Here is a 25,988-nt window from a genome sequence, read left to right as displayed (position 1 = left end):
GGTTTTCTTGGTGGCAAATTTTATGAGTTTTGTTAATAACCTAGCTGATAGCGTCATGACGTCATCTACACGGATCTCATTAGTGCGTTTGATAAAGTCGACCACAATCTACTCGTTACTAACCTTTTCAACTACGGCATCTCTAACCCCCTATTATCTTGGTTTAAGACATACCAAAGGTAGACCTCAAAGAGACATCACGAATGGTTATACCTCCATGTGTTACACCACTTTTTCTGGCGTTCCCCAAGGATCTCTCCTAGGGCCTTTGCTATTTGTAGTTATAATTAATGACGTAGTTTCTGTTGTGAAGCATAGCAAAGCTACTGTATGCTGATGATTTATAGTTGTACAGATTAATTAAGTCACATAATGATGGAGCGTTGTTACAAGAAGATCTTAATGTGTTAGCGACTGGGCAGAAGTAACAAAATGATCCTCAATGCTCATAAATGTGTAAATATTAAAATCACGCGGAAGAAAAATGTAATATCCATAACATATTTCGTTAATGACCTTACCATCAATGCAGTAAATACTTCCAAAGATCTAGGAATATTAATTGACTCTAGACTTTCATTCAAACCACATATAGAAGAAGTTGTTGGAAAGGCGACGACAATGGTTGGGTTTATTAAACGTACCTCCAAGGATTTTAAACAGATTAATTCTGTCATCTGTTTATACAATGTATTTGTTCGGTCGCATTAGGAATATGCTTGTGTGATTTGGGACCCCTTTTTTCAAAATTAATGTTGATAGGTTAGAAATAATTCAAAGGTCTTTTACTCGATTTCTGATACACAAAACATAGCGGTCTATGTTTATCATACAGCCAGAGGCTAAATATTTTTAAATTAAAATCTCTCGAAAATGGTCGTCGTATTCACTTCGTCGACTTTCTATTTTGATTTAAATTATGTAATGGTAAACAATATATTAAATTCACCGCGCCAAATGTCAGAAATGTAGATGCGAATATTTTATTAAATGGAGAGGTGGTAAAACCAGTGGAAACTGCTGTATTTCTTGGCATTACTCTTGATTCCAAATTGCAGTGGGGCCCCCATATTGAAGGATTGGCGAATAGACTTTGTTCTGCAGCATATGCGTTAAGAAAATTAGACGGTTAACTGACATAGATACGGCGAGATAAGTATACTTTAGTTATTTTCCTAGTATTATGTCCCTGTATCTTTGTGCTGCAGAAGAGGCCTATTCGCGCGATTTATAACCTAGGTCCTAAAGAATCATTAAGAGAAAAATTTAAAGAAATAAACATTTTGACTGTTGCTTCTCAATACATTTTTGATAATGTTCTGTATGTTCATAAGCACATTGAGGAATTTTCTAGAAACTGTGATATTTATAATGTTAACACGAGGAACAAACTTAAACTTGTTATGCCTACTACTCGGTTGGTTCGAGTTAGTAAGTCTTTTGTTTAGCGATGTATATGCTTCTACAATATGATTCCAGAAAATGTACAAAACAAATGTGTTACGAAATTTAAAATAATTGTTAAAAAACGTTTGTGTGGGAAAGGTTATTATAGCATAAACGATTTTCTTAATGACATCACGGACTGGGAATACAGCGAACACCCTCAGGCTCATTTCAGTCTCAGGTCAGCGTCCATTTTTGTTTGAGAAGTAGGGAGCGATGAACACATGCCATCATAGAATTTTGGTCTCGAAATAATCAATTCAACATAGGCATATTATTATAAGTAATACCTGGTAGGGCGTTTAAACTCTACACATAAATGATGGTAGGCTGACGTGTAAATAGACAGTCTACCGCGGGGAACGTAAATCGAAAAAAGTAGCGGATAATTATGGCGACAACTAATGTAAGAACCAACCCACTAACCTGTATTGAATCTAGAGTTTCCTAAGGAGGAATACTCGCAAATCAGTCTTGATTCGTGGCTTGTCATTGGCGCAGTAGAGCGGATAAAAACAGCTATCAGGAAGCATCCACGGTATAGTCGCGAATTAGAATGATGCCATAAGCGCGTCTTCAAAATATATGCAGCGGACACGTGGTACACAAAAACACTTATAAAGATATAGAATCAATCACGGAAGACATACCACTCGAAGACAACTGTCTTACTGTCTTTGGCATGCGAGTCAATTATTCGGACGTATTCAGCGCGCATGCGCGACAACTAGCGCAATCTAGACCTTTCATGCGTAACTAAATACAATTTTAAGTTAGTAGAAGGCCCAACGCATCAGATGCCGTCATAATTTATCCACATAAATCAGACATTAATATTTTAGTGAACTATACAATGAGCTGCTTCACCATGCTCCCCGCCTTGCAAGGTCGGAGACCTTTCAACATGAATGAAGTAATGTTAAGTGAATTAAATAAAAGAGTACAACCAATTATCTATAGTTATACCTCTTACTAAGGGGCATAATAAGTACAAGTGAAAAATCTTAATTAATCCCATACGAAATAAATTTAAGCGGTAAAGGAAATTGACATTTGAGTAACTTACAATTCTCTCAAAAAATAAAAACGTAAAAACAAAATGTCTCAAAGAGTGGTCAGTTCAATATTTTTTTTTTCTTAAAATTAAGCTAAAGTAAACTTTATAAACTAGCGGCAAAATAAAGAAATTACTGAGTTGGTACAGGGTAAAGTTTTACAACCGGACGCTTGAAAACACCGAATGTAGTCTTAACGTTTGCAACTCCAAAAACATTATCGGTGCCAGGAAAAACCTCCGTAATAATCCCTATTGGCCAACTTAACGGTGGGAAGTCCTCCTATCCAACTAATATGATAGTTCCGACCACCACTGGTTTATCAGGAGAAGACCACTTCTGTCGAATCTGCAGCGTATGCAGATATTCAGTGTGCCATTTCTTCCAAAACGATTGCACCATGCTGTCTAACAAATGTTTACGCTGTACTTAATTAATTTGTAGGTTCGTGCGCGCGATTCACGCGCGTCGCAGCGGTAGGTTTGTTCCCAGCCGGGGTTAGCCCTAAGCCTGTGTTTATATTAGAATTACGTATTTTTTCTAAACATTCTAAAATCTTAACTTGATTTTGAATAAAGTTTATCAAGTAAGGAATTTCAACATCGCGGACGGATAACTCGAATGAATGTGCGGTTTGAGAATCTATTTTTCTTAAAGCACAGTGCAATACAATAAAATCTAATAAATCGTTTATATCAAATTGCTTTAATGCGGCTATTCATGACAAATATTTTTCAATAAAGGTATTCAAACTACATGCGGAATGAGAACAAGCCTTTAATTCTATGTACCTAACGATCGTTTATCTAGATACTTTTTAACTAGTGAATTCCAAATAATTTTATAGGAATCACCTGTAGGTATTATACCTGCGGTTATTTTTAAAGCGGAATCAGGTAACTTACCCATTAAATATTGGATACGGTGAGTCTGTTAGTTCTTTGTTCTCATGAATATTTGTTTTAAATGACTCGTAAAAGCTAAAAACTGTTCATTATTGCGTGATTCGAAGCTAGAAACATTGACGGATAAATTATACAAACGATTTATTCTTTTAAATATTATCTCCTTTTCACCGTTCAAAATACTAAGCTGTTAAGAGAATTTGTCATGATCCATTTTGTCTTTACTCATTTTACTTGAGCAAATTTTATATGATGAACATTAAGCTAATTGGTTGTTGTTTGAAGATTGAACTAAAGAAATTTATTGATATTATGATTTTGATTACGTAATGATAATTCTTCTACTAGTCTTTGAGTAGTAGTCCCAGAACAACATTATATTTAAATATTAGCGATGCAATGTGTATAAAATAATTCAATCATCTACCGTTAAAATTAAAAAAACTTACCATTGGAACGATGGATGGATTTTGGACTTGTGTTTAAATGGTTAATAGACAAAAAAAATTATAGTGTTAAGGATTTTTTTTAATTTAATTTAATTTTTTCTTGCATGCTAATTTAAATTACCCGGATAAAAGATTCTACACTAAATTATATATATAAAGAAAATACATTCATATTTTCTTAATTACCTTGAATGTGAATTTTACCGCGCTGCCTAAAGGAAGATGTTAATATTTTACCAAACGAATTAAAGAAAGAGATATCCAATAGTGATTGGATAGGGGACAGATGAAAAGATTGGAATTGAAAGTTGAAACTATCAATATTAATTAATAAAGAGTTGGCATATTTAAAGAATAAAGTTTAATGTCGTTTCTTTTATTATTTCAGGTTTGTTTTAATATGGTGATGTCTTATAATAAGTGTGTTAAAAACTATAAAGTATAATAAATCTTTTATTATTTCAGAGCAACACATTATCGTTTAATAAGTTTAATAAGTTCATTATATACATAATAATCTATAACGGATACCGTTTTCGACGTAATAAATAAATTTCACTCCGATAAGTTACATGCAGACACCCTATTATAGGCAATGTCATCCTGCACAAAGTGCGAGTTTTGTTTTAACAATTAAATTACCAAAATAGTAATTAAGAATTTAAATTATTAATATAGTTTGTAAGTAATATAGTGAGTGTGGGTTGAGACCTGGTCCCGCTGGCGGTCGTCGCGCGCCGTCCGCAGCAGCAGGTGCAGCACGTGCGTGAGGCAGCGCAGGGCCAGGTCGAAGGTCTGCAGCTGCCGCCGGTGCTGCGGCCGGGGCGCCAGCGCGGCGCGGGCCTCTGGGGACAACGACCGGCTGATGACTGATCACGAGACAGAGAGACTGGCTCACATGGGACTGACCAGACCAGAGGCGGGAGCAACACTCCGCTCGCTACTCAGTGCCCTTCACCTCGGTCCCCTGCACCATTCAGCTTAACTTAATCAATTCTCGGCACTCTCCACAATGTTCACTACTCGACCCCTCCACCCCTCGACCGCTAAAAAATAGGTCGTGTCAGATCCCGTGATGTTCGCTTTTGCCATCATAATAATAATATAATAATAATAATAAAACCTATTCATTTCCAATCTACTATTAAATTACATTCTTACAGTTATATTTATGATTACATCTATTATAATAAATATTACTTATTGTTAGCATTATTTACATAGATAAGAAAAAAAATATATATATAATTTTTATTTGTATTAATGACTGTTGTTATGTACTGTCATCATCATTATTGATTGGAACCCCTTCTTGGGTATAGGCCTCCTCCAGCTTGTTCCATGCCTCTCTGTCCATTGCTATCTTTTTCCATAAGTGTCCTGCTGTCGCTTGAATGTCTCCTATCCACCTTTTCCTAGGACGTACTATTTTCCATTTTCCTATTGGCCCTTCCCACATAGTTGCCTCTGAGGTCCATCTATTGTCTCTACATCTTGCTATATGTCCAGCCCACTTCCACTTCTGTTTCAGAGCGTAATGTAAGGCATCTACAACCTTTGTTTTTCGTCGTATCCCTTCACATTTTACTTTATGTATTCTTTTTATTTTTAATACGCTCCTTTCCATTGCTTTCTGACATGAGACAAGTTTAGTTTTAATTTTTATATTATACGTCCACGTTTGGCATCCGTATGTGAGAGTAGGTAAAACACAGGTATCTAAGACGGTTTTCTTTAGGTGGAGGGGAAATTCTCCTTTTAGGATTTCTTTCAGGGACCAGAACTTTTTCCAGCTCATGTTAATACGGCGCTCGACCTCTTGTTCTTCGGTTTTGTCATCGAATGATAATTGCTTACCTAAGTATATGTAGTTTTTGACATATTCAAGCGGCTTTCCGTTCAAGTTGATTATGTTTGTGTGGCTGTTTGTCAATACCTTGGTTTAAGTTTCATTCATTTTAAGACCTACTTCTTCGCTTTTTGTGTTCAAGGTATTTAACATTTTTTCTAATCCCTTACTTGTTTCTGCAAATAAAACAATGTCATCCGCGAATCTGAGGTGAGTAAGTCGATTTCGATTGATTTTGATCCCTTCCCACTGCCAGTTGAGATTACCAAAGATGTGTTGCATTACCATTATGAATAACTTGGGTGATAGGGGATCTCCTTGTCGCACTCCTCTGCAAATCAGCATATCTGGGCCTCGTGTCTCTAATTTGACTTGGCTTACGCTTTCCTTATAGATGCTCTTTAGCACTAGTATATACTTTTCGTCTATGTGACATTTATACAGAGCTTCCCAAATAGAGTCGTGGGAAATCGTGTCAAATGCTTTGGCGTAATCGACAAAAGCGATATATAGTGGCCTGTTGAACTCCCTGTATTTCTCTAACACTTGTTGCATTACTTGTATGTGGTCCGTTGTTGAAAATCCGGACCGAAATCCCGCTTGTTCTATCGGATGGAGCTTATCGATTGCCGGACTTAATCGACTTTGTAAGATTGACGTGAACAGTTTATACACACATGATAAAAGGCTTATAGGGCGATAGTTAGCTATATCTCGGGGATCTCCCTTCTTGTATAGAAGTATTATGTCTGATCTCTTCCACTGATCTGGTACCTTACCGGTGTCAAGAATTTTGTTGAATAGGTATGTAAGTGGGTGGGCTAGCAGGGCAGCTCCAGTTTTTACGGCTTCGTTTTGTATCCCGTCAGGACCAGGGCTTTTATCTGCCTTGAGTTTTAGGATGTGTTTGGTGACTTCCGTAATATTTACTGGTGGTGGGTTGCTTCTGTCTGAATGATATCCCATTGTTTTATTGATTGTAGTGGTACAATATGCTGAGTTTGATGATTTTTCATAAAATTTCTTATAGAAATTTGTGGTAACGTTTATGATGTCTGGTCTACTCTTGGTTTCTTCTGATTTTGTTTTTAAGTTTGTAATCCAATTTTTGTGCGTGGTCAGTTTTCTTTGTGCTTCTGTATTCTTTTAGACTAGTCTCAATTATTTTGTTCCTGTGGTTTTTGTAGTCTTTATCAATAGCCCTGCTTGTAGCTTTAAATAATCTGCTCAATTCTTCCTTCATTTCTTTCGACTTTTGTTTTGTTTTTAAAAGTTCAGTTCGTCTTGTGAGGAGGGTTCGAGTAGATTCACTAAGTATTTTGTGGATGGTTATTGATTCTTTATTTTTTGAATTACGTACAAGGCTGGTGTTGATAATATTGACCAGTTTAGTGTATAAAGTTTGAATATCTTCTTCTTCTTCATGTTGTGTTTCCAGTTGACCTTTGTTGGTTTCGAGGTTTATTAGATACGAGGATTTATCCTCTTCCGTCCTGAGAGGCTTAGGTTGTGCTTTGAAGGATATTCTACTCTTTTTGCCTTGATCTAGTGTGTAGGCAGCTCTTACCAAGCGATGGTCAGATCTAAATCCTAATCCATGTAATATTTCCACGTTTCTTATCTGCTTAGGACTGTTCGATAGAATAAAATCAATTTCATTTTTTATGTTGCCACAAGGGGAGAGCCAGGTCCATTTACGGTTTTCTCGTGCTTTAAAAAAGGTGTTCATTATTGACAATTTATGTTCTAGTGCATATTGAATTAGTTTATCTCCTCTTTCATTTCTGTTTCCGTATCCAAATTTTCCTAAAATAAAGTTGTCTTTATCTTCTTTTCTCCATTGGCCAATATTTGCATTAAAGTCACCGATAACTAGAATATTTTCTCCTTCAGTGCCGAGAGCTACATGTAAAGTTTCATAGAATGAGTTAATTTCTTCATCTGTTGCACTTTCAGTTGGTGCATACACTTGTATTATTGTTAGCATGTGGTTGTCAAATTTCATTTTTAATACAGCAACTCTGTCTGAAATCACTGAGAAACTTACTATTTTATTTTTTATGTTCTTTTTTTATTAAAAAGCCAACTCCATAGAGGCCTAGTGTTTCGCCCTTGTAACAAAAGATGTAATCTTCATGTTCTTCAATTGCACAGCCCATTCTCCTAACCTCTGCGAGGCCTAATATATCAATTTTTATTTTGTGGAGCAGATATGTCAGTTTAATAAATCGTTTTGTTGTTGCCAAAGATCTTACGTTAAATGTACCAATCTTTAGATTTTGTTGTGAGTATTTTATCATTGGAGTCGATATTTTAGTGTTCGCTGGAGGGTTGTGGTCTTTTTTCCCCACGGGGACCAGCCGGCTTGGGGAAGGTTGTTTCCTTTCTATTGATTCATTGTTATATTTTTTATTATGTTTCTGATTCCGATCACCGGTAGATAATTGCTATTGTTTCGTTGTTGAAGTAGTTGAATGAGAGTGAGATCGACTCTTCATAATATCGAATGCATTTATTTTGTCGTTCTTTGATGAGCTTATGGTTTGTTGTTTTCTTGGTTGCGGATAAACTTGCGGTGAAGTTGATATCTCTCTTTTTCTTTTATGGCCCTTGAATTTTCCTTCACGATCAGTTTGTCATGTTTGATGTATGCATAGTTGCCATCATAATAATCTCATATTATAATAGTGATATGAGTGTATTATAAATACTTGTATTATTAAATAAAATCTGTTAATAATAGAGGTTTAAATATGATATTGTCGTATTGAGGGGATGACTATTTTATATTGAAATAAAATATCGTTGGTGCAAAATTGCAGAGTGAAACTTGTATAACATGACAGAACATTTAAGATTTAGAAATTACTAATTATTAAAATATTGGACTGCTTCATCATCATAATCATAAGCCGTAAGACGTCCACTGCTGGACAAAGGCCTCCCCCACAGATTTCCACGACGATCGGTCCTGCGCTGCCCTCATCCAACGTATTCCGGTGATCTTGACCAGATCGTCGATCCATCTTGTGGGGAGCCTACCGACACTGCGTCTTCCGGTACGTGGTCGCCATTCAAGGATTTTACTGCCCCAACGGCCATCTGTCCGTCGAACTATGTGCCCTGCCCACTGCCAGTTCAGTTTCGCAATCATTTGGACTACGTCGGTAACTTCGGTTCTCCCACGGATCTTTTTTTATGGAATAGGAGGACAAACGAGCGTACGGGTCACCTGTTGTTAAGTGATCACCGCCGCCCACAATCTCTTGCAACACCAGAGGAATCACAGGAGTTGCCGGCCTTTAAGGAAGGTGTACGCGCTTTTATTTGAAGGTACCCATGTCGTATAGTCCCTGAAACACCGCACAAGGAAGCCCACAGCTTTGTAGTACGTGGAAGAAAGCTCCTTGAAAACCGCACTGTGGAGGATCGCCACACATCCAGATGGTGAGGATGATATCCTAACTTGTGGCGTGTTGTGCGAAGGTGGAATTCGGCGACAGGAATCAGGTTAAACAGGTCTTCGTAACACTCCCCGTGATAAATGCGGTAGAAGACACACAATGAAGCGACGTCTCTACGCAACGCCAAGTGATCCAGCCGTTCACGGGGGTGCGCCAGACCAGAGATGACAGCAATACTCCATGTGTGGCCGGACCTGCACTTTGTAGAGCGCTAGTATGTGGGCCGGCTTGAAGTATTGCCGTGCTCTATTAATGACGCCCAGTTTCTTTGAAGCCAATTTGGCTTTGCCTTCCAAATGACCACGAAATTCAAGAGAGGACTCGATAGAAGACACAAGTTTCTCCCGGCACTGGTCAACGATTTCCCGAGAGATACCTGCATGGCCCGTGTATACGGCATCACCAGTGCTGTCGTCTGCAATGAATGTTGGAGGTGTCCAACATATCATTGATATGCAGAAGAAACAGCGTGGGAGACAGCACACAGCCTTGTGCACTCCAGCATTCACGGGCTTCGAGTTCGAGCAATATCCGTCGACAGCGACTTGTATGCTGCACCCAGTGAGGAAGCTGGAGGTCCACTTGCACAAGCTCTCGGGAAGCCCAAATGATGGAAGTTTGGAGAGGAGCACCATGTGCCAAACACGATCAAAGGCCTTCGCTATATCCAGGCTAACTGCCAGGCCTTCCCCCTTGCTTTCAATAGCCGCAGCCCATCTATGTGTTAGGTATACCAGAAGATCACCTGCCGACCGACCATGGCGAACAACCCGTATTGTCGGTCGTTGATCAACTGGTGACCCTCTAGGTATACCAAGAGCTGATTATGCTCTCCATGATTTTGGAGAGCAGGGAGGTAATAGCAATAGGCCTGTAGTTTGCCGGATCCGAACTGTCTTCTTTTTTTTGGATCAGATGGACAAGGGCTGACTTCCATGAGTCAGGGACTACGCCTTTAGAATAAGAGTGCCGGAATAAACGCGATAGCACCGGCGTCAACTCAGGGTTACACGTTCTAAGCACGATTGGAGAAATGCCATCCGGCCCGCTCGACTTCTTGACGTCCAACGAAAACAGAGCTCGCCTAACAGTTTTCTGTCTGAACTGTACTTCAGGCATAGAGCTCTGACACCGCGGGATGGTCAGCGGTGTTTTTCCGTTGTCGTCAAGAGTCGAGTTGGAGGCGAAAAGAGTGCACAAGAGAACGGCTTTCTCTTTTGCCGTATGGGCCAGGGTGTCATTCCTCATGTGCAACGGCGGCATGGACGGCTGGCTGAAGTTACCAAGAGCAGCTTTCGACAACGACCAGAACTTGCGTGTTCCGGTCGGGTAACTGGAAAGCTGCTCGCCGATTTTGACGACGTGTTTTGACTTTGCACGGGCGATTTGCCGCTTAAAAAATCTGGAGGCACGGTTGTATTTCCTCTTAAGAACTGTGCAGTTCGGATCCTTTGTGCCCAGCGCCGCAACCCAAGCTCGATACGCCTGTTTTTTGCAGTCAGATGCTGCTTTCACTGACGCATCGAACCAGGGCTGTGATCTGCTACCGATGGGTACTACAGAGTTTGGTATATTTATTTTTTTTTTTTATAAATTTATTTAATCATAAATATATGCACAGTTGGTACTTAAATTTTACATCTCGCCAAACTGTTGCAACAGTTTGTTGGCGAGTTTACGCTCTTAGACAATATTATACTATTGTGCATCTATAATAAATTATACCTAATTTGTTCGTTATATTATACACTATTACTAATACACATATAACATTACACACATATCATTACTTAGTTATCAATTCATAATATTCCTAAAAACATTTTAAAATCTTACCTGTATACATATAACTAAACTATACTACTTTAAATATTAAGGCTTATGTGGAGACCATAAGAAAGTGCTCTTTTAATTTTTCTTAAGTACTACTCTACAGTCTTTTTTATCCTCTCTTAACCATTCTATACTATTAAAAATTTTTGGCACAACATATTCCCTTAATCTTTCCCCATAGTAGTTACATATTTTTGGTATTATATAAATATTCCTGATATTCTTTCTCAAATTTTCCCTCAGATTAACAGGGTTTTTAAATCTATTTGAGTAATAATTTTCTTTTGTTATTAAATAGTTTACTTTGTTAGTTACTGGCAGTACTTTTAAGTCTTTAAATATATTGTCATAATTTTTTCCGAATTTTTCCTTTTCCTTGCTTCCAATTATTAGTTTTAATAGTGTAATTTGAATTTTTTCAATCTCGTTTAAGTAAGTCTTAAACGTTTTACCGTAAATATTTAGACCATAGCTTAAGACTGAATCAGCTAGTGCATAATATACTACCAGTTTTGTATGTTTGTTCAGCACGGGCTCGAGATGATAGAACTGCCCTAGAACTGATCGTAGTTTATTGCATACCGCTGTCACATGTGTTTTGAAATTGAAGTTACAATCGATATGCAATCCCAAATACTTATAATTTTCTACATATTGAATATAGCTACATGCGCACGCATATTTATCTCTGTGTAGGCAGTCGTAGCTATGCCCCACTATACCTATATCCTTGTATTGGACTGTCTTAGCGCGTCTGTTATATGGCGAGTAAATATGCATGCATTTTGTTTTGTCCATATTAATAATAATAATAATAATATATGGAATGGCCACCGGTCCTCGACACTAACCTATGCAAAACATAGCGGCACTAGACCGCTACTTCACGCCGGTATTCTTTGCGATTGTGGTAACTAACCCGGACGAGTCTGGCCCGATTGTGCTGACGTTAAAAGACGGCAGCGTGACCCCACTTCTAAAAAGCCCTTAGTCGCCTCTTACGACACCCATGGGCCTGGGACTCCCCTATTCGTTTTACGCCCCGGGAAAAGTACAGGGCAAATCTCCTCATTTCTGAATCGATCTCGCAGAGTCGGAGTTTCCCTTAGCCTAACCCTTTCCATTGCCCTCTGAGCGACCATGAGCTTTCTCATAAGGCCAATAGTTAGCGACCACGTCTGCGTACCGTAAGTCGGTAAGGCGGCCGCTGGCCACGTCCATGACACACAGACATGGTGGTGTACTCACGAGGCAGCTGGTCAGCCAGCAGGTTGAACACGCGCAACACGTCACATTGACGCGGCAGGTCCGCCGTGCCCTCCAGGCGGCCGTTGGCCACGTCCATGACACACAGACATGAACAACTATGGTGGTGTACTCACGAGGCAGCTGGTCAGCCAGCAGGTTGAACACGCGCAGCACGTCACAGTGACGCGGCAGGTCCACTGTGCCCTCCAGGCGGCCGCTGGCCACGTCCATGACACACAGACATGAACAACTATGGTGGTGTACTCACGAGGCAGCTGGTCAGCCAGCAGGTTGAACACGCGCAGCACGTCACAGTGACGCGGCAGGTCCGCCGTGCCCTCCAGGCGGCCGCTGGCCACGTCCAGCAGCAGGCGGGTCAGGGCCGTCAACGTCACGCTCGTGTCTGTCGCATACGAGAGGGGTTCAGTAAATAGTGATAATGCGGTGAACTATTTGAAAGTTGAAATTAAATAATAGTAAGTAAATACTTCCTGGTATAGGTGCAATTTTGTTTGTCAGCGATATTTTTATATCTTATATATTATAATATTTTGGACTAACTACTACAAATGATTGACTAACAATTGGATTATCTAAATAAACATTAATAACGCGAGGTAAAATAATTGCGTGAATATCGAACGCCATCTATCGGAAGCTATGTAAAACTTAATATAAAATGTATATCAATTTGAACATCCTCCACCGCCAAAGACAGTCTTGTTCTTGTTTTAGTCTGGCAAGTGACACAATTTTGAGATAGCACGCTGCCTTATACCAGTGCTGGTCTGGTATCGTAACCGTTGGCTCTCCAATAAGAAAATGAGCAGGTGTCAAATAATCTAGATCTTCGCCTTAAGCTGTTGGTGGGCGGGAGTTTAAACAAGCTTCAATTTGGGTAAGAACGGTGTATAATTCTACAAATTTTACGGTTGAGTTTTTTCAAATTCGTTTTAGGTGATATTTTGTGGATTTCACACCGGCTTCCCATAAACCACCGAAGTTAGGAGCTCCTGGAAGTATGTATTTCTATCTCGTTCCTCGACTATCTAAAAATTTTTGAATTTCTGTGGGAAGTTCATTAATTTTCATCAGTCTCCACATTTCTAATAGTGCTTTCTCTGAAGCCAAAAAAGTTGTACCGTGATCGCTCCACAGTTCCTTGCAATGACCTCGTCTCGAAACAAATCTTTTGAATGACGCAATTAAGGCGTCCGTAGTCATGTCGCTAACAAGTTCCAAATGAATGGCTTTAGTTGCCATACAGATGAAAAGGCTATGATCAATGAAAAGATGATTTGTATGTTTTCGCTCCTCGAACATATTCTTGACAAAATGGACCCTGCAAAATCAACACCACTAATGGCAAAGAACGTAATGGATTCACTCGAACATCTGGTAAATCTCCCATCATTTGTGTACCGGTTGTAACATTGTATCTAGTACACTGGATGATGACACAAATGAGTAAATTCATTTTCTGGTGATTTTCTTTTACGCAAAGAAATGTTGTTGTGTTCTGGTTCTTCTATGCCACATCTTGATAAATTTAGCTGCAGCTACTGCTTCCTTCGGTAGATATCATTTTAGGCTTTTTATGTGCTCCATCTTTCTTAGGAGAGTGAGTAACACTCATTTTGTGTAAGTAATGAATGTATAATTGTGTATTGATCGCCGCTTATCGCTTAATTTTGATATCACTAACGCAAATTTGTTATCCTCTGAAACGTCATTCAAGGTTATCAAACATTCAAATTGTGTCTCAAATGTATCAAAGTCCCGACCATCAAAAGGTTCAATATTATATGCATTTATGGGCACGTTCGGCAATTTGTTTGAGTTCTGACTCAATTCAATCAAATACTCCTTGGTTTTAAGAATCGAATATCATTTATTTATTTAAAAAAAAGTTCGCGGTCTTGTCACAAGGTCTTGTCAAACTTGTTTTGACGTTGAGAAAATGGAATTGACTCGAGAAAATTCTAGAGCGATGACTTATTATGACTTTCGAAGTGGTTTAATACAAAAACAGTGTGTGGACCGGATGATTTCTGTATTTGGTGATGAAGCCCCATCCAAAACCACAATTTATAGCTGGTTTGCTGAATTTCAACGTGGACGTGTCAAGCTCAGTGATGATCCCCGTCAAGGTCGTCCCAAAAACTGCAGTCACCAAAGAAAACGTTGATGCTGTGCGTAAGCTGATTGAGGAAGATCGACATGTGACATACCACGAAATTCAGGCAACTTTAGACATTGGCATGAGTCAGGTACAAATAATCTTGCATGAACAATTAGGTGTAAAAAAGTTGTTTTCCCGATGGATACCGCATTTGCTCTATGAAGAGTATACAACATCGTATCAGGTGACGAATCCTGGATACACGCGTACGAACGCGAAACAAAAAACCAGTCACGAATTTGGGTGTTCGAAATTGAGTTAAAGCCATCAAAAATTATTCGTTCACGGAGTGTTGCAAAAAAAATGGTGGCCACGTTTGGCAACTGCGAGGAGAAACCTCACTGCGTCAAGTGCCTTGGCAACCATGGCACTCCTGAGTGCACCCGCCCTACAGTGTGCGCGGAGCCTCCGGCATGCGTGCTCTGTGGTGCTGAAGGTCACCCTGCAAACTACCGCGGGTGTCCCAAGGCACCATAACCGAAGCGCAAGGGTCCGCCCAGGCTGCGTCAGGCCCAGGGGCCGAACAAAAAGCCAGAGGCCTTCATTCCGGCCCCTCCGCTCAAGACGAACGCCTGGGAAAAGTCTCCTATCAAGGAGACAGCACCAGCGCTTACCAATGCCCCCGCGCCCCTCCGGCCACCGCTGGCGTCCCGCCCGGCGGCGTCGGTCCCGCGACCGAGGCCACCGGCGCCCGCGTCCTCGTCATCAGGCAACCCAGGCGGCACCGCCATTGCCTTCATGTTCGAGCTGTCGGAGCAGTTCGACATAGATGAAATCACGGCCCTGGCCAACAGACTCGTGACTGTCCGGGATGACCCGCAGTCACTCCTCCAACTTATGGCAGACAACGCCAAAGTATTCCGCGCCATCTCCGATATAAGGAGAAAATTTAAAAACATTCGCGATGCATAACAACATAAGCGGACGGGTCAAACCACATACGCTCCGTATAGCGTATTTTAACGCCCAAGGCCTTAAGCCTCAAGTAGACTTCGTGAAGGAGTTCGCCAACGAACATCAATTAGACCTATTCTTAGTGCAAGAGACATTTCTAAAACCACGTATACGCGATCCGCGTATCGCTAATTATAACTTAGTCAGGAATGATCGCACCACCCGTATGGGTGGTACCCTCATTTATTTAAAAAGGTCTCTACACTGTATACCTATCGATCCTCCGGTCCTCACTAACATCGAGACCTCTGCCATCCGAGTCAGTATGGCAAATCACCAGCCGATCACTGTTATCTCAGCTTCTCTTCCGCCTAACAAATAAATATTACACACAGATATCGAAGCATTACTCGGCCATGGGGCCGCAGTCATAGTGGGCGGCGATCTTAACGCCAAACACTCCCGCTGGAATAGTAGAGCCACAAATAGAAACGGAATTTTATTAGATTCTCTTACAGACACGCTAAACTTTTCAGTAATAGCACCTGATGAACCAACACGATATCCGGATATCGTCGTGCACCGACCCGACATACTAGACGTTGCGTTACTTAAAAACGTAACGCCCAATGTAAATTCAATCGAAGTTTTTCACGAATTAGAGTCAGACCACCGGCCCGTCGTCCTAAATCTAGGCCCACCGGTTAACTTTCAACCACCGACAAAAACAGTGATCGACTGGCAACGGCTGGAAAAGAATCTCGAGACTATCAAGTCCGACGACCTTGACTTTATACCGGACGTCATCGACTCGGTTCACACGGCTCACAGTGCTATCTCTCATGTGACGTGACACATCCAGAACAGGATCAAGGCCTGCTCCAGGCAGGTCCCGACGATGCAACCGCATCGCCTAAGCCTGCCACCAGAGGTCAGGGACTTACTCACGCAGAAGCACAGAACTACTAGGGTTTACGATAAGTATCCGTCGGTCGAGAATAGGCGCCACCTCCGCTACCTACAGCGGGTGGTACGGCAATGTATCGCGGAACTCTGCGGCGAACCTTGGGACCGCTTGCTCGGCAACCTTAAGCCATCATATGTGGCTTTCTGGAAGCTGCCTGGCGCGTTCAAACAGGAGCCGCCCACTGTCACGCCTCCTTTGGATAGACCGGGACTGCAGCCGGCACTCGATGACGATGAGAAGGCTGAATGCCTTGCCGACAGTCTCGAGAGTCAGTGCTCTCCAAATGTAGCAGCCAACCCGACACACGTTGAGGAAGTTGATCGTGAAGTTGAACGTCGCTCCGCTCTGAGCCCTTCAGGCGATGAAATAAAACCCACCTCTTACGAAGAGGTGAAGCTAATTATTAAGGAGCTTCACTCCAAGAAGGCCCCGGGGCCCGACACTATAAACAATAGGGTTTTTAGAGACTGAGCGTTTGGCGATTAAATTAAACAACTGCTTGACTGTGAGGAATATGTGGAAGATATGATTTATTTGAAAGTTACATGATAAATATATACAAAATCCTTAAAACTAGTTACCCAATTACAATTGTTACTTAAAAAATATTTACAAGTTCAGAAAATACACACCAATACTAAAGCTTACATTTTAACCAATAGTAAAACGTTTCATTCAATAAGAATTGAGAATAATATTATGTGTTCTATCTCGCTCTTAAACTAATGCTATCGCAGTTTCGCAATTCGCAAACTCGCGTCGAAACTCGATCATACGATGTCAATGAGCATTCAGCACCTACGCTGACGCTCATTGATTAAAATTGCATGAATAGCGATCGACGCCCGAGTCCCGACGCGTCATTCAAGGACGCTCGGCCTTGCCGTGCGGTTGTGTAACGCGGAGCATATGACTGATCACGTGAGTATATCTGCGGTTGTCGAGAGAACGTGACGATGCTCGTACATCCATGAGATGACTACTGGTGATCTGTATGATTCTATGAGTTGATGTACAGCATTATGAAATGGTTCTTATCAGAGCTAATATTACGTTATATAAAATAAAATGTTCTTTTCAGAACGAATCTTTCGGCATACGGTTATTACAGTTATTATGCACGATTACTATTTCTACGATCTATAATGCTACGTTACAAGTTAGATATTAGACATTTGTATTAATTGATATTATTGGTTGTAGGTACAGCTACCGGTTCTTAAAACCGGCCGGCTGCCCCCACAACTACGTTCCGAGGCAAAGCGCCGATGTCGAGGAACGTCTCAGGTCCCCTCAGGGGAGGGAAGGATCAGAGTCGGGCTAATTCTGGCCGCGGGCGGAAACACCCATACCAGAAGACAGACCGACCTAAGCCTTCCACCTCCGGTGGGATCCAATGACGCACCGCAGAAATAGGGCGAGGATACTCCAGGCAAACCTCCACCACGCCAAAGCTGCTACTGCAGTAATGGAGAAATGCCTTGCGAGTAGTGAAATCCTCTTTGCCCTACTACAAGAGCCGTGGGTTAACACCGGCAAAATACTGGGACTGAACACCGCTGGTAAGTTAATCTACAATACCAGCGGATCAAAACCCAGAGCTTGCATAGTCTTCAACAAGAACACTTATTTCTTACCTGTTACAGAGGTCTGCACCGACGACCTTGTTGCGGCGTATATCTGTTTCGAAGGTTGGGAAGGCACCAAGGTGATCGTTTGCTCGGCGTACCTCCCATATGAAGAAAGAGACCCGACAACAGAATTGGCGAGAGTGGTCGAGTATGCACGACGCAACAACGCCGAACTGATTGTCGGGGCCGACGTCAATGCGCACCACACAACTTGGGAAAGCAGCGACGTCAACCACAGAGGTGAGCAACTTCTTAATTTCTTAGACACTAACGGCCTACAGGTACTAAACAGAGGTAATAAGCCAACCTTCGTTACCTCAAACAGGCAGGAAGTTCTAGATATTACTTTCGCTACCGACAACATTGCCAGGCGAATATCAAACTGGCGAGTCAGTGATGAAATTTCGCTATCGGATCACCGACACATAGCATTTGACATCTTGACTTGCCTCGAAAAACAAACATATACGTTTAGGGATCCAAAGAAAACAAACTGGACTGTCTATAAAGAGAAACTCAGGAGTAATAGGATAAGGAGATAATCAGGAGAATATCCCTAAGCGCATCAGAACCCTGGATGAGCTAGAGTTGGCAGTGAAAGTAACCACGGATGGCATCACTGACGCCTACGAGGCTAGCTGCCCTCTCTCCTTACAACACTCAAACAGGAAAGTGCCTTGGTGGAATTCAAACTTGAACAAACTAAGGAAGAAATCCAGAAGGCTGTTTAACAGGGCTAAAAAGACCCAAGAATGGGAACCCTATAAAGAAGCCCTAACAGATTACAACAGAGAAGTTAGGAAGGCCAAACGAGCATCTTGGAAGAGGTTCTGCGAGGATTTATCTAAAACTCCCCAAGGATCCCGAGTACACAAACTGCTCGCCAAGGACAAACCTAGCCAAATCGGCCTGCTTAAGAGACCAGATGGATCTTTTACAGCCGACGAGGTAGAAAACGTAAGAGTACTGATGGCCCACCACTTTCCGGGGGCTACCCATCAACCATCTGTAGCAACGCCTACACAACGGCCTCTTGACGAGGACTGGCGTAGAGCGGCAAAGATAATCAGACCCCGGGATATAAGGTACGCCATCAAGACTCTGAAACCCTACAAGTCAAGCGGTCTAGACATTTTTCCAGCGCTTCTTCAAAAAGGCCTGGATATCCTAGTACCGCTACTAGTCAAGATATACCGGGTAAGCTTTGCCTGGGGCTATCTTCCAGAGCAATGGACTAGGGCTAAAGTACTATTTATACCTAAGGCAGGCAGAAAGGACTACTCCCTGCCAAGCTCCTTCAGACCCATAAGCCATTCTCCTTTCTCCTGAAGGTTATTGAGAAAGTCTTGGACAGACACATAAGAGAGCATGCTCTAAGCCTAAAGCCCATTCATAGTTCTCAACACGCCTACTGTAGAGGCAGGTCTACAGAAACGGCCCTTCTACAACTTGTGGATAGAGTCGAGAAGGCGTTACAAAACAAACAGATTGCACTCTGTGCGTTTCTAGATATTGAGGGCGCCTTTGACAATACCCCGACAGACACGCTAGTGAAGGGACTAATAAACAAAAATGTACCACTGTCAACCACTGTCAAATGGGTAAGGTCAATGCTCTCAAATCGCAAAGCTCTAATCTCCCTCCATGGGACATCACTGGAGCTATACACTACGCGAGGTTGCCCACAAGGTGGCGTTCTTTCGCCACTTCTATGGACACTAGCAGTAGACGAACTACTTAGTAAGCTGGCAGAACTCAGAATTGATGCACTAGGGTACGCAGACGACCTAGTTATTATCGTCAGAGGTTTCTGCCAAAGCTTACTAAGCTCTATATTGCAAAAGGCGCTAAACACCATCTCACAGTGGTGTACAGCCAACAAACTGTCAGTCAACGCAGGAAAGACTGTTATTGTGCCATTCACGAGGAAACGGACACTTAACAAACTGAAGTCTCCCACCTTGAACGGCTCTACTTTGGAATTCTCAGCTGAGGTTAAGTATCTGGGAGTCACATTCGACCAGAAACTCACATGGAATTCTCACATCGACAAAGCCGTGAAAAAGGCTAAAACAACCTTGGGTGTATGTCGACGTCTGGTAGGGAGACATTGGGGAATGCGCCCCAAGATCCTCCTATGGCTATTCAAAGCAATTGTGAGACCAACAATCACATACGCCTCCATTGTGTGGTGGAACAAAGCCAACCAGAAAACAACTGCAGACAGACTAAATAGCCTGCAGAGACTTGCCTGTATGTTGGTAACCGGAGCCATGACGTCTACTCCTGGTGCGGCCATTGAAGCAATGCTAAACCTACCGCCTCTTCCACTGTTCATACAGCAAGAGGCGAAGGCAAGCATACTGAGGGCAATCGCCCAGGGGGGTTCATGTAACTGGATGTCGCAAACGCTTAGGATCTTAGAGGACTCAGTTCTGCGAGACCACATATTAGGCATGTTACCTGATCAGATGATTCCACAATTAATCTCTGTTAAACACTATATCGTGGAACTACCTTCCAGGGACGACTGAATGAACAACAAAGTCACGTGGAAGGACGGGAGCCTCATGTGGTTCACCAATGGGTCCAAAATGGAAAATGAAGTCGGCTGTGGGGTCTATGGAGAACGCCCCAGGTTTAAATCCAGCACAAACCTGGGAAGCTTTACCTCCATATTTCAAGCAGAGGTATACGCCATCCTGGAATGCGCGGAAAGCAATATCCAAAAAGGCTACTTCAATCATAACATATACATTCACTCTGATAGTCAGGCAGCATTGTTGGCTTTAGACGCTGACTTGACGTCGTCTAAGTTAGTCATTAATTGCGTTGAATGCCTGAATTCATTAGGCATGAAAAACAGAGTGATTCTCAGATGGGTCCCAGGGCATGCCGGAATCATAGGCAATGAAATGGCCGATGAGCTTGCAAGAGCTGGGGCTAAAGCAGTCCGATATGGTCCGGAACCCATTTGTGGACTGCCCAAGAGCGCCATCCGACACACCCTGAGTAACCAATGTAAACAAGAAGCACTTAAACGCTGGAACAACTCTTCAGGTTTAAACCACTCTAAAGCACTGATAAGGGCATTCAACAGTAGCTATGCGAATGAAGCCCTATCATTGAACAGGAAAAATCTATGCATACTCACTAGGATGCTAACCGGGCACTGTCGCCTAAACAAGCACCTCAGTGTGGTCGGCATCAGAAGCGACAAAGCTTGCAGGTTCTGCCTTGAGGATGATGAAACACCTATTCATCTACTCTGCGACTGCGGCCCACTAATGCATAAGCGTAACACAATCTTTGGTAACTACTTCGTACCACGAGATAGTGTTTGCAACACTCGCGTCAAGGAACTACTGCGGTTCGTAAAGGCGGCAGGGCTTGACGATGAGCTTTAGTATGAGTGATGAACACAATAGTCCAATTCTGGACGCGGTGTTACTAGGAACCTTTTAGGACCAGGAAATAGCCACCCTCTTCAAATAATAATAATAATAGGCCTCCTCCAACAATTTCCAGGTTGCTCTTGACTTTGCTTTCTGAGTCCAGTTTTCTCCAGCAATTTTTTTGATCTCATCAATCCATCGTTCCTTAGGGCGTCCTCTGGCTCTCTTGCCTCGTGGTCCAGACCAATTGGTGACCAGCTTTGTGCACCGTCTGTTGATCTGGCCACATGACCAGCCCATTTCCACTTCAGTTTTTTCATATGTTGAAGGGCATCTATTACTTTTGTTTTATTGCGGATGTTTTCTGATCTTTCCTTGTCCTTCAGCTTTATATTCATGATGCTTCTTTCCATTTCACGCTGGGTCTTCTGTATTTTATCCCTTGTATATTTATTAAATGTCCAAGTTTCTGAACCGTAAGATAAGCAGGGGAGCAGACACCCATCCATAACTCTCTTCTTAAATTTCAAGGGAAGTTTTGATTTAATTATTTCTTTTAGGCTCCAGAACTTACCCCATGTCATGTTTATCCTTCTATCAATTTCAGCTTTGTTTCTGGATTTGCTAAATGAAATATTTTTCCCTAAATATATATAGTTATCTACACATTCTAAGATCTGAGAATTCCCAGCTTGAATAGGAGTTTGGATTGTGATAGTCATTACTTTGGTTTTTGTTGTATTTAATTGTAATCCTATACTGTAGCTTATTTCACATAGCTCTGATATCATTTCTTCTAGTTGTTTAGCTGATCTTGAAAAGAGGACTATATCATCAGCAAATCTAAGATTATTCAGAGTTTTCCCATTTATGTTAATGCCTTTTTGATCCCAGTCTAGATGTATCATTATATCTTGTATGACTGATATAAAGATTGTAGGTGATAGCGGGTCTCCCTGTTTTACGCCTCTACATATTTTGATAATTGGTCCCAATCTGTCAAGTTTTACACGGCTTATGCTTTTCTTGTAGATGTCTTTCAAGATGTTAGTGTAAGTTTTGGGGATATCTTGATGGTCCAGTGCTTGCCATAAGCTATCATGGGATATAGACTCGAAGGCCTTTGCATAATCAATGAAAGCTAGATATAAGGGTTGTTGATGTTCTTGATGTTTTTAAATTACTTGTTCCAATGTGTGGATATGATCGACTGTACAAAAACCTTTTCTAAATCCTGCTTGTTCAGTTGGTTGGTGCTTCTCTATCTCTGTTTCTATTTTCTTGTTTAAACAGGCTGCGAATAACTTATACATAGTAGGTAGTAAACTTATAGGCCGGTAATTACTTATATCCAATGCATCACCCTTCTTATATAGCAATATTATTCTTGACTCTCCCCATTTCACAGGTACTCTTTGCTTTTCAAGAATTTTATTAAAAAGATTTGAAAGATGACTACCTAGTAAATACTTACCTAATTTGAGAGCTTCTTTGGGATATTATCATGACCCGGGCACTTTTCTAATTTAAGCCTATCTATTTGCCTTATTATTTCTGGTTCTTCAAAAGGTTTAACCAACATTAATTTTGTAGTATTATTTTCTACAGGATTTTGATGTTTTGTGATTCTATTGTTACAGTTTTGGTAGCTGTATAGGTTGTTATAGTAATCTGAGGCTATTTTAACTAAATCTATCCTGGATTGCATGTGTTTTTGGGGTTCTATAGATTTTACATTTGGAATCCACTTTTTTCCTGGATCTAGCAGTTTAAATGCCCTTCTTTGACTTCCAAATTTTAATAGATTTAATTCTATTACCTTCATCCTATAGTTTTCATAGTCATTTTTTAATTTTTTATTTGTTATTTTATATAGGTTCGTAAGTTCCTGTCTCTCTTCTCTACTTTTTGACTTTTTACGTTGTAATTCTGCTCATCTTTTTATCATATCCACTGTATCTGCTGATATAATGTTTTTTCTTTCTTTTTTTGTACTTGTGATTTTTATGCTTTGCCTTAAAGCAGACTCTATTTTACTGTAGTATGATTCTATGTCATAATTTTCACAACTAGTTATTTTAAGTAATTCTTTATTTAATTGATTCAAGATTTTTTTTATATTTTCTTCTCCCTGTAATAGTATAGGTTGGTTTCTAAATCTTGCTCTACTAAGTTTTGGTTTTTCTAGATTAAGTGTACCTCGTACTAACTTATGGTCGCTTGCAAATAGTTACTTATTTAATGTTTCTATGTTTGAAAAATGTCTTGGGCTATTACAGAGAATATAGTCAATTTGATTTCTAGAATATCCATTTGGGCTACTGCAGGTCCATAGACTTGTGGTCTTTTTCTTAAATAATGTATTGGTTATGGTAAGTTTCTTTTCCAGTGCATAATATAGCAAACGTTCGCCTCTTTGATTTCTTTTTCCATAACAATATGTCCCATTTCACCCTGCTTTCTTTGACCAATTTTTGCGTGTAGATCGCCCATTGTAATTATAATTCCACTGGCCATATTTTGTGCTGTGTTCAATTGATCATAAAAAGATTTTATTTGTTCTGCAGGTGCATCATTAGTTGGCACATATACTTGTATGAAAGATAGTTGTGTAGATTCAAATTGAAGGTTCAGTATGCATACTCTTTCTGATATTCCTTTGTAGTTCAGAATATAAGATTTAAATTTCTTTTTAATCAAGAAGCCCACACCATATAGACTTTTTGTTTTTCCTGTATAGCAAAATATATGATCTTCAAGTTCTATAATGTGGCTTCCAAGCTTTCTGACTTCCACTAATCCTATTATATCATATTTTATTCTATCTAAGGAATTAATAAGCAGTAACATTCTTTGTGGTGATAGGAGAGATCTAACATTGTATGTACATAATATATTATATAATAATTGTTGTTGAGATGTTGGAGGGTTATAGTCTTTAACTCCCGCGGGGACAAGCCGTATTGGGAGATTTAGAGGGGCCTTTTGTTGTTGCTATTCTGTGTCATACACATATGTCTCTGTATTTGGTAATGATTTATCTAAAGTCCTTTCAGTGCTTTCTATATTTGGTTTGCTGGTTTTAGGTTACTGTAGAATATAATTTGACATTGTTACTGTTTTACTTTTCTTTACAGGTTTATTTTTATTTCTTGTAATATTTGGGCAATTTTCTGTCGCTATTTCAGGGGACTCAGATAACATTCTCTTGTTACTATGCTCTACATTCTTATTGCGGCCGGGTAAAATAACAAGCTTGTCATATTTTATAAAGGCTGTATTGCCTGCCTCCTTTTCCGCTTTCAGTTGTGCTTGTAAGTCTTTGCGTTTGTTCAAAACCTCTAAAGGATATTCTGGTTTTCTATAGTAAGGTGAGTTAGTGAGGCATTTTTGATTTTGCTGTATATTAATTTTTTGTCCCATTGTTCTAAATGTAAAAATAACGGGTCTGACCTTTTTTCCCAATTATTCTTCTAACAGCCTCTATACCATTTTCATAATGTAAGCCGAAGTATTTATTTATAATGTCTATTATTATTTCTTCTAAGCCATTATATGATTTTTCTCATTGTTCCACTCCAAAGATAATTAAATTTTTGCGTCTTATATATCTTTCAAAAGTGTTGATTTTTATTGTATGCTCTTCCAGCTTTTTTTCTAAATATTAATTTTTCATTTCTAATTTTCTAAACTTAGTATTAATATTATTGTTAATAGATGTCTTTATATCTTCCAACATTTCGCTCATATCAATTTTTTGTTGTTTGATTTCCTTCTGCAGATTTTCTAACATGTTTTTTAATTCCTCCATGGTTATTGTTTAATTATCGTGATGTTAAAGATCATTCACAGATGGCGCTAGTTGTTTCGTAAGCGTTTATAATCGGGAAATTTTTGAATAGGTATCAATGTAGCAATAATACTTTCAGGTTATGTAGGTCAATATTACTTATTCTGCACTTGTAAATATTATAGTATAAAGCACGTCGTGACCGGTGTACTGGTTAAAGTATTTTTAACACTATGGTCACGTAATGAATCTGTTCACTCTTGTTTAATTCTCTTGAAATCAGCTGGTTTTGATGCACAGTTTATGCCATTTGAAAAAGGCGAAAATTTTCTTATTCACTGGTTTACCTCTTAGTACTTTATAATGTCGCGGTAAAACTTTATTCACTTTTAACGATTTTTCACTTTTGGCTCAGTTTTAAGGTATTTTTTTATTTTTTATTTCATTTTATATACGGACTCGATGCTTATCGTGGCACAGTGGCGCCCTCCCTCCACCCACACAAAAAACAATCATCAGTAAGCATTCAATACGGTCTGCAACCATAGTAAAAACTAAAAGCATAATTAGCACCATCTAGCGACGGTACGCTAAGAGCGTAAAAATAACGCAGCGCCATCTCTTAGCCTGGGTACACTGATTTTACAAAATAAAAACATTAGTTGCACATCTATCTCTAGTGTATAGTGTATTATCTATGGTGACAGCCGAGAGAGAGTGTTGCCAGCTAAATACAAAATTACAAATATATGACACATGAGACAACTATAAAAGTCTTATATAAGCTATGTGCTATATATTAAGTATGTGCGCTACAAAGGAGGATGGCGAGAATGGACCCACATAATTTAAAAATTAGGGAAGCATCGTACAAGTACAA

At 40.3% G+C, this 25,988-nt stretch overlaps 1 protein-coding gene across 3 annotated transcripts in view; it reads right to left on the bottom strand.

Annotated features, from left to right (window-relative positions):
- The window catches only part of LOC126972290 (protein fem-1 homolog C), a 70,420-nt gene that overhangs the window by 5,094 nt on the left and 39,338 nt on the right, over positions 1 to 25,988 (bottom strand). For all 3 annotated transcript variants that reach the window (XR_007731112.1, XM_050818938.1, XM_050818939.1), the window contains 2 exons: positions 12,518 to 12,652; positions 4,567 to 4,700 (listed from right to left, as the gene is read on the bottom strand). Coding sequence is in view for 2 of the 3 variants with exons in the window: in XM_050818938.1 (XP_050674895.1) it covers positions 4,567 to 4,700; positions 12,518 to 12,652 (269 nt within the window). In the remaining variant the exon portion in view is untranslated. The remainder of the gene's footprint in view (positions 1 to 4,566; positions 4,701 to 12,517; positions 12,653 to 25,988) is intronic.

This window comes from Leptidea sinapis, chromosome 26, assembly GCF_905404315.1.
Source record: "Leptidea sinapis chromosome 26, ilLepSina1.1, whole genome shotgun sequence".
NCBI lineage: Eukaryota > Metazoa > Arthropoda > Insecta > Lepidoptera > Pieridae > Leptidea > Leptidea sinapis.
Note: the sequence above shows the minus strand (reverse complement) of the source record. Positions and strands in the feature narration are given on the sequence as shown.